A 9,717-nucleotide genomic window follows, 5' to 3' on the forward strand; every position below is an offset into this window, starting at 1 on the left:
ATTCGCCGATATTTCCCTTCCGCATCTGCGGTGAAAGGTGGTAGAGCTGGAACTATGTTTGTCAGACCTTGAAACTTACCGAAAAATCGGTCTTCTCACAAAAACTTATGTTGCATCCGAACGGTTTGTCCTACAACGTATTATGGCCACTCTATGGAAAGATGAGACTCATGCGAACACGATTTGGTCCGTTTTTCTCTAGGACACAAGACTTGGTACAGTCTCTTCTGCCAACTTCTGTCAGTAGTGTCAGAACACTCTGTAGCCCCGGAAGGTCCCAGGTACTAGTTGGAAAAAATGAATGGAAGTATATGAATATAGTTTAGTGCCTAAAATAAGAGGATAAATACATGTAAACAAAAACAGCTTCCTGATATTTTTTATATCTCTCAGATATAGGACAGACACATCAGAACAAACTTCCTTTCGTTTGTTTTACTATCTGTTGTACCGTGTAGTGAATCTGTTATTCGATGCGTTTCTATTGGCTAATAGTAGTAATGCCAAACTCAATGTTTCATTCAGTTTATTTTTATATATTTTGTTTCGATAGGGCTTAGACTTGAGGGTTAAGCTCTAGAGCAGGCTGAATAAATAGAATAATAGACTATGTACGACTTGCCTTCAGCCAGCACACCTAATAATATGAGTATGTAAGAAATCTAGTGATTTTCCTTCAGCAAGCACACCTAATAATGAGTATGTAAGAAATCTAGTGCTTTTCCTTCAGCAAGCACACCTAATAATATGAGTATGTAAGAAATCTAGTGCTTTTCCTTCAGCAAGCACACCTAATAATAAATATGTATGAAATCTAGAGTTGTGCTTTGCTTTCAGCAAGCGCACCTAATTAAACTGGTTAATGTTGGAATTCCTTTTCCAATTCCTGAGTTCAGGTTTGTAGATATTTCAGAGCACCTGCAGGGTTATGTGTGTGAAATATTTTCACAGGAAGGGGTTCAACTTTGAGAGAAAAAAACTGCGGTAGCATTACGCCATTCTTCCCTCTTGGAAAAAAATGGGATTTAAACAAGGTTCTGACAAGATATCTAGCAGAACAGTTGGAGTTTAACGAAGTCAAGTTTCCTCTCAATGCAAACCTTTTTGGACAACTGTTGGCTATATTGGAAACCAAGACCAGCAACAGGACATTTGCATCACTATGGTACTGAATAGCGGATCTGGGAGTAACGGTTTGTATAGTGTATTTTACCATAGAATACTAAATTATAGTCCACATTTTCACTATTCCAAACTTGTTCATGTGTACTTATTTCATACGGGAAAAGCCTGTGCGCATTTCTCCCTGGCAAACATTCAAAGGAAGATCAGAGGATGAAAGTCCTGAAACGTCTCCCTCTTTTATTGGGGTGTTGGACTCTCTTATACCTGGAATTTATCCCAGTGTCACTGAGCCATACCGGGACGGCACAGCGCGCAACCGAGAGCCGAGGCAAGGAGCACGCAGGCGGAGCAGGTAAAGAAGCCAACCCGGGAATCACCTCAACTGCCAGGTCTACGGTAGGAAACTACGGCGTAGCGGGTTGGAAGTCTCCGAGCGCTGCGAGGATCACGCGCATTAGGACAGGACCCCCGCTGATAAAGGGCGAGGCAGCCAAAGCAAAAGCTGTAACATCAGTGTCATCACCACACGGCGTAACGGCGAGTAGTGTTAGTGGAACTATCCATTTGGGACGCAAGGAGTCTGCGCGCTCTTGGGTACCCGACGGGGATGCTACCAACGCAGCTGCTGTGCCTGCTCTCATGGCGTTGAACGTGCAAACACGCAAAGGCGGAGATACGCCCAGACAGAGTAAAGGAAAGACGTTCCCCAGAGTTGCAACATCAGCACGAACTGGACAGCATAGAGTCATTGCTGTGCAAAAATACAGCGCTCCGTTAGCCCAAAGGAGTGCCAAAGCACCGGGCAAACTGAGCGACAGAGACCTTCCGAAGCACCCATTGGTGACTCCGCACGACTACATGTTGTCACTGTATTGGTCACTATCCACAGGAGAGGTGAACACCAGCGTTTTGCACGAGGCTGGCATGGCCAACACCATCACCAGCTTTGTGGATAAAGGACAAGGTACACTTTTGATGCCATAAAAACAATGAGTGCTATTTAAACAAATTGTCTTATAATAAACGTTACAAAATCTGCATTACTGATTGCAATGTCACAATGGCTTATCCGTTATGGATCAATGGTCCAATAAAGTAGCTGTTTATTTCTGCCAAAGAAAATAGAATCATTATGAAGACTGAGGCTAAATTCTGAATATGCTTACTTATCTTTAAAATGTAGCATTTTGTTAATTTTTTTAAGAAAACACAACCAGGAGACCAGGTCTCTGAATCAATTGGAGCTGTATGCCTATGCTCATCAAACCAGCCTCTCTATTAGAGAGGTAAAGTCAAACTGAAAAAGCAAACTTGAAGCTCAAGTCAAAAGGTTCCCTTGCTTGTGTAATGTGGCCCAACATAGGTTTCTGGCTGTTTGACATAATACTTTTTTTTTTTACCTTGGTCATGGGTCTGTCACACTCTCAGTAGCCATCTGCATAGCCATTCCATCAGTGATTTGCAGCCTCTAAAGTGTAAATAGATAGACCATCGGGCTTCAAGTGAAATTAATGGCCTCAATGTAATATTTTCTTTAGTGTGTAAAACTTTTTAAAATGATGTTTAAATGACATTGGTTAAATATTTCTAGCTGCTAAAGATTTACATGTAAAGCACTTAATGTACTTTTAATTTGTACTTTTTGTTTAACGTGTCCTCAGCAAATTGTTGGTGACCTTCATATCGGCTGAACCGCTTAGAAATTACAGGGTACCAAAAGTATAGGGACAAATTCACTCATATGTGTATTAAAGTAGTCAAACATTTTATATTTAGTCCCATATTCTTAGCACGCAATGATCACATCAAGCTTGTGACTCTACAAACATGTTGGATGCATTTTCTGTTTGTTTTGTTTGTGTTTCAGATTATTTTGTGCCGAATAGAAATTAATGGTAAATAACGTATCGTTTCATTTTGGTGTCACTTTTATAGTAGAAAATATGTTCATAAACACTTATACATGACTGTGGATTCTACCATGATTATGGATAGTCCTGAATAAATTGTGAATAATGATGAGTGATAAAGTTATCATACTCTCCAAAAATGCTGACCTCCCCTGTTATTGTGAAGGTGAGAGGTTGTCTTTGGTGTATGATATTTGTGCGTTTAACTTTCTCACTCATCATTATTCACGATTCTATCAGGACTCTGAAACACTACCAAAACAAACAGCAAATGCATCCAACAAGTTTGTAGTCTCAAGCTTGATGTAATCATTGCGTGCTAGGAATATGGGACCAAATACTAAACTTTTGACACATTAGTTAATTTGTCTCAATAATTTTGGTCCCCTAAAATGAGGGGACAATGTACAAAAAGTGCTATCATTTCTAAATGGTTCACCCGAGATGGAAGAAAACACCCTCAACTTAAAGCTGACAGTCTGCACTTTCAAATCCAAAGTGCTGCACCACAAAGCCAAACAACAAAAAATGTGTCACCCTCCCAATACTTGTGTAGTTCACCGTAGGTTTTAAAAAAAAATCTCAGGTGAGGCTCCTAAACCCAGAAGGCACTCCACCCATTCTCTATCTTTTGTATTGTTCCGGTGATTTTTGGTCCACTCTTAGCAAATGCCATATTACGTAGTGGTAGGTCCACTGGTAAACAGCTGCATTTCGACATTAATTGTCTGATTATACTTCAATGTGGTCTGTAGTCTGCAAATGTCTGGTTTTAATGTACTTTCGAACGCATACTGTTCCTGGATCAAAATCCTGGCTTTCATTTGTATATGGCCATGCTTTCCCTCACCAAAAACAAAGAAAACAGTACCTTACCTCCTGTGCGTTACCTGAGAAGCCACATTAGCACATTTTATTCTTACCCTTGGCTCTGTCACCTTCTTTTACAGATGACCGTCTTCTCCAGCTGAGAAGACAGAAGTATAACTTCAACATCAGTTCCCTGGAGGAGGAGGGGTTACTGGGTGCCGAGCTGCGCATTCTCAGGAAAAGACTGGCCGACCCACGCAAAGCACTTTCTACTGACAGAGTTTTCTGCCTGAAGCTTTTCACCTGTGCAGCAGGTAAGCAGAAAGCGACACTGCTCCAAACTCGAACCATCGAGGACCACAATACGCCCAAATGGGAAGTATTTGACATTTGGAAACTATTCAAGAATTTCCACAACACCGTCCAGCTTTGTTTCGAGCTGGAGGCCTTGGAACGAGGCCGCCCAGTGGACCTCAGGGCAATGGGCTTCAGTCGTCTGGGCAGGCAGACCAAAGAGAAGGCCTTTTTCCTCGTGTTCGGACGCACCAAGAAACGCGACTTGTTCTACAGCGAGATCAAAGCCCGGTCGGGCCACGACAACAAGACTGTGTACGAGTACCTGTTCACCCAGCGCCGTATGCGCCGAGCCCCCACCACCCGTGGCAAGAAACTGGCCAAGAACCCCAAGCCTCGTTGCCACAGGAAGCAGCTACATGTCAACTTCAAGGAGATGGGTTGGGATGATTGGATCATTGCCCCACTGGAGTATGAGGCCTACCACTGCGACGGGGTGTGCGACTTCCCCATCCGCTCGCACCTCGAGCCCACCAACCACGCCATCATCCAGACGCTCATGAACTCCATGGACCCTGACTCGACTCCGCCCACCTGCTGCGTGCCCACTCGCCTCAGCCCGATCAGCATCCTCTACATTGACTCAGCCAATAACGTGGTTTACAAACAGTACGAGGACATGGTGGTGGAGTCCTGTGGCTGCAGGTAGCAATGGACAAAGGATTCACCTGAGACCTTGGTTTTATAGTTCAGCCAGAACCCTACAAGTCAATGGGACTGAGTTTTATTTTTGGAGTAAACAGATTGGTTAATAGTTGTTAGGGAAATATACTTTGAAAGCAATTGACATGAAACTAATAACACAAATCACTTCCTGAGACCTTATTTCTGGAGGTGGTTAAGGAATAATATGTACGTATCCAATGATGATTTGGCAAGAGATGTGAAACTGTTTCACTACATTGATCTTCCCAATCAAAGGCTATTTTCGCATCGTATGAATTGATGTAAATGTTTGCTTTTCATAGTGATGCACAAACATGTCAATCACTTTACTGGTCACAGTTTGAACACATTGCTCATTGTTAGGTTAGGATCAAGGAAACTATTTCTTGTATCACAGACCATTTTAATGTATCTCACTGTTATGTTAAAAGTTACATCGCTTTGAACTGCTGTTCCGTGACATCACTTGTTGGATACCTTCACACCTATCTCACTGCCCCTTGTAAAATCACTTGAAACATTGGATGAGAACATCTGCATGCATTCCTGTCAAAATGACTTGTTTCTCTTGGAGCAATATGATGTAGACTGACCAGTTCCTTTTATTGAAATGGCAATACCATTGGCATGTGCACATCTCAAACTGAACTGGTGGGGTTTGGGAAAGGTCATAAATGGTGTTGCACACAAATAATATCTAACAGCTTACAAATCCCATTGAAGAATTAAAAGCCCATTGATGAAATGTCAAAGATACTTTGAATTTAAGACATGTAAGGCATTGTCACCTTCCACTGAGTTGTTTGTATTCATACAGTGCATTGAAAGTATATTTCGATACAGATACACAATTACAGTACTTTTAAAATATCTGTCCACTGTTCCAGATTTCTATGAAATATTTACCAAAAATGAATTACAATATATATTTAAAAGAAGGATGTTAAAAATCTGCTTTTCTCTGTGCTCCTGTTTGGCCTTAGTATAAACAACAGATTGGTTTGAACGTATACCACTTTAAAAAAGCTGATTTGCCAGCTCAGCCAATGAGACGCTCATATACTTGGATATTCAAATTCGCTACCAACTCCACCTGGGGCAGGGCTGCATGCACTGCCTAGCAGTCTTGCCTTTAATTCTCTTTTTTTTTACCGAAGGCATGCTGCCTGTAGTCAAATAGTAGACTTTGGATGGATTCAGGATTTTAAACACACGATGGAACTACTACACTTTACTATAACAGCAAACTCACGTAAACTCGTACATCGCCTTGGTCCGTACAATTGCCCTTATTTTTGCGCCCCAAAAACGTAATACTTCCAAATCAACTTTAATGTCAATACCATTGTAAAGCACAATTTCTCCCATTTCTATTACATTACATGACCTAAACACTGCCCGTTTCTGCATAATTCAAGCAAGCAATGAGCCCTGTCGGGTCTTTTTCTAAATGGCGGGTGGGGAAGCGAAACTAATGCGTGATAGTGAGAAGGAGAGATGTCGTGTGGGAAAATTACTTTTTTTCACTCGATCTGTCCAACTTATCACCTTATCGCCTCTAAAATGTAAATAAAACACTACAAAGAGTTTATCTAACGTGTCATTCCATACCTATTTGAAGGTTTGTGTCGAATTTGAATCGGGTTTTTAGGGCGGTGCTAAAGTGATCTTAGAAGTAAACAGCGGCTTTGAGAATGATGATCGCATGATGACGCAAAAAATGACTAGGTATCCCCTTTACCCCCATCACTGTCCATTTCTTGTTTTTAAATGGTGAGAGAAGTGCTACACCTGGTGGAGAGAGATTGTAAGACAGAAATAGTTGCTTTATACGTGCTGTACGTTACAACATGACACGCCACGATGTAACAGAGGGTCCGTTTTTTTAAACTTTTCTCCAATACTATAGAACCATTACCATGTCGATCAACGCTTGAATAGAAACCTAGTTCACACCCCCGATTTTGAAGTCACAGTCGCTACAGTTCCATTAGTTTTCTTTGTAGCCTCGTTTGAATGTTGCGGTTGCGCACATTTGTACGGAATGGGGTGAGTTTACTAGCTAGACAACAAGTCGTGATTGGTAGGAGCTCAGCCAGCTAAGTAAATAACTGCTGCTACATATATTAGTCAACAACAGCTTTCCTCTTGACATCCAACTTTTAGTTATAAACCACAAAATGTCAAATAGAAGTGAATGGTGTTGTGTGGAGGATCTGCTTTGGCTTGCTTTAGTATTGGCTAGCCATCTAGCTAATCTATCCTCGATAGCTAACGTTAGCATGCTAGCTTACTGCTTCAAAATAGCCAGCAGGCCAAATATTACAAACCACATAATTTGAAATAGAAGTGACTGGCGAGATTGTTGTTGTATAGGCTTTATCCTTTTTGCTAACACTAACTGTGGATTGTTTGGCTTGCTAGCTAGCGTGTGTGCCCTCCTGAGCATGTGTCACCCCTTGTCTCCTTCTCCCCACCAGATCATTTTTGGGGGGTGTGGGTAGGAAAAAGCTGCTGGACCAATCACAATTGAGCCTGTCCCTGCCAAGGATGATGTCCTTCTCCAAGCAAATTTCAAGCATCTTAAAATGGTTTGTTTCAAAAACACGTTTGAGATGGTGTTTTACCGAGTGGGTTTTCTATAATTTATGCGTTGGCCACGACTACAAGTAAAGGATGAGTCAACAACATTATTTGGGTATGACCAAACAGAATATGAGCTTTTAAAAATGTCCACTGGGCAGTTTCTTTTAAGATGTACACTTCAAATAGATAAAAATGTATATATATTATTCTGATTTTGAATGAAATGATCCCATGTTTGTAAATAAATGTAGATCATGACTTTGTGGGAATGTTTGTTTGCAACTGAAATTTATTGTGAATTAAATAAATTTCTTTGAAGTTGCCTTTGTTAAGTGTTTACATCAACACACCAAGCTTAGCCTACAAATAATGATGCAGTAACATTTTATTTATAGATTGCAATTGTATTCCAGCAGCAGTTAAACACTAAGGTTGTTTTGGGCACCTGAAATAATGTCCCTTCACAGCTCGGGTCTGAAATCACGTTTCAATAACAACATTGATAGCAGACCTAAGCACACATGGAGCCAGGAAAGGAATATGCAAGTGACTGATCTAAAGCTTATATTATACATTGACAGGTTTCTAGTGACTTAATGTATGAGAGTTGAAAATAACAAATAAAAAAAAACAATTCACTTTTACAATACAATGTGTCGTTTGAACTCGTTGAAGGAATGAATTTAGACATGCAGTAAACAGTTGGAAAAATAACGTTCCCAAAGTAAACCGCCTATTTCTCAGGACCAGACGCTAGAATATGCATATAATTGACAGCTTAGGATAGAAAACACTCTAAAGTTTCCAAAACTGTCAAAATATTGTCTGTGAGTATAACAGAACTGATATTGCAAGCGAAAGCCTAAGAACAATCCAATCAGGAGGTGACTCATGTTTTGAAACCGTTGTCTTCCTATGCACCCCTATTGGCCACTGAAAGGGATATCAACCAGATTCCTTTTTCTGAGGCTTCCCTATAAGGTGTCTACAGCATTGTGACGTAGTTTCACGCCTTTATGTTGAAGAATGAGCGTAAACGATGACAATGCGTAAGTGGCCAGCTGAGGGCTCTCTTGCGTAAAAGACAGATGTAGTCATTTTTCCTCTCGCTCCTACTGAAAAGCCAATTGCCCCGGTTGATATATTATCGAATTGATATTTGAAAAACACCTTGAGGATTGATTATAAAAAATGTTTGCCATGTTTCTGTCGATATTATGGATATAATTATATATATTTTTTTTCTGCGTTTGTGACCGCTATTTCCGGTGGATTTCTCAACACAACATGACAAACAAGAGGAATTTTGGGTATAAAAATTATCTTTATGGAACAAAAGGAACATTTGCTGTCTAACTGGGAGTCTCGTCAGTGAAAACAGCCGAAGATCAAAGGTAAACGGTTAATTTGATTGCTTTTCTGATTTGTGACCAAGCTTCCTGCTGCTAGCTGGACATAATGCTATGCTAGGCTATCAATAAACTTACAAACGCTTGTCTTGCTTTGGCTGTAAAGCATAATTTCAAAATCTGAGATGACAGGGTGATTAACAAAAGGCTAAGCTGTGTTTCACTGTATTTCACTTGTGATTTCATGAATACGAATATTTTCTTGTAATATTTTTTGACCTATGCTAATTAGTGTAGTTGATGACAATTCTCCCGGATCCAGGATGGGTAGTTCTAAGATGTCTTAACTTATAAAATCAAGTTGAATCAGCTATGAACTATGTGTTCCCTCAACTTTCAAATTAGATCCAATAAGTAAAATGAAGTAAATGAAGACAACAGTTGTCTTGACTTTAAATGTCAAGTCAGGATAATTACAATCTGTACATTAACTTAATTTACAAGATTAAGTTAAATTGGCTAAGAACTTTTAAGTCAGAACCAAGATGTCAAATCAGTGGTCTGTGCAACTGCCTCCGGTGCACATGTACTGTTGTGTGGGTTTGAAATTTACTCCTTGGCAATTTATAGGTGGCGGGACATTTCAGGAAGTGGCTTGATCAAGACCGTGCTCTGGCAGCTCCTCTACTGCATTCAACAGCTTACATGCAGGAGTAAAGGAGTAAATATGAGTATCTCCTTTAAAACAATACAACCACTAGCATGTTATTTACCTACTTGGTAACCTACACGGTAAAAATAGTTATTGGTAAGTTAACTTAAGTGCCTTTTTTTAAAATAACCATAACTTTTCAGCACAAGTATAGCGAGGACATTAGCTACTGTTACATGCTAGCTTGCTGGTTAGCACCGCACAA

At 40.3% G+C, this 9,717-nt stretch overlaps 1 protein-coding gene across 1 annotated transcript; it reads left to right on the forward strand.

Annotated features, from left to right (window-relative positions):
- Positions 1–1,026: 1,026 nt before the first annotated feature.
- LOC110493841 (growth/differentiation factor 5) lies at positions 1,027–8,078 on the forward strand. The gene is made up of 2 exons (XM_021568352.2): positions 1,027–2,089; positions 3,986–8,078. The coding sequence occupies exons 1-2, from the start codon at positions 1,336–1,338 to the stop codon at positions 4,846–4,848; spliced, it is 1,617 nt and encodes a 538-aa protein (XP_021424027.1). The 5' UTR covers positions 1,027–1,335; the 3' UTR covers positions 4,849–8,078.
- Positions 8,079–9,717: the final 1,639 nt, after the last annotated feature.

This window comes from Oncorhynchus mykiss, chromosome 17 (assembly GCF_013265735.2).
Source record: "Oncorhynchus mykiss isolate Arlee chromosome 17, USDA_OmykA_1.1, whole genome shotgun sequence".
Classification (NCBI taxonomy): Eukaryota; Metazoa; Chordata; class Actinopteri; order Salmoniformes; family Salmonidae; genus Oncorhynchus; species Oncorhynchus mykiss.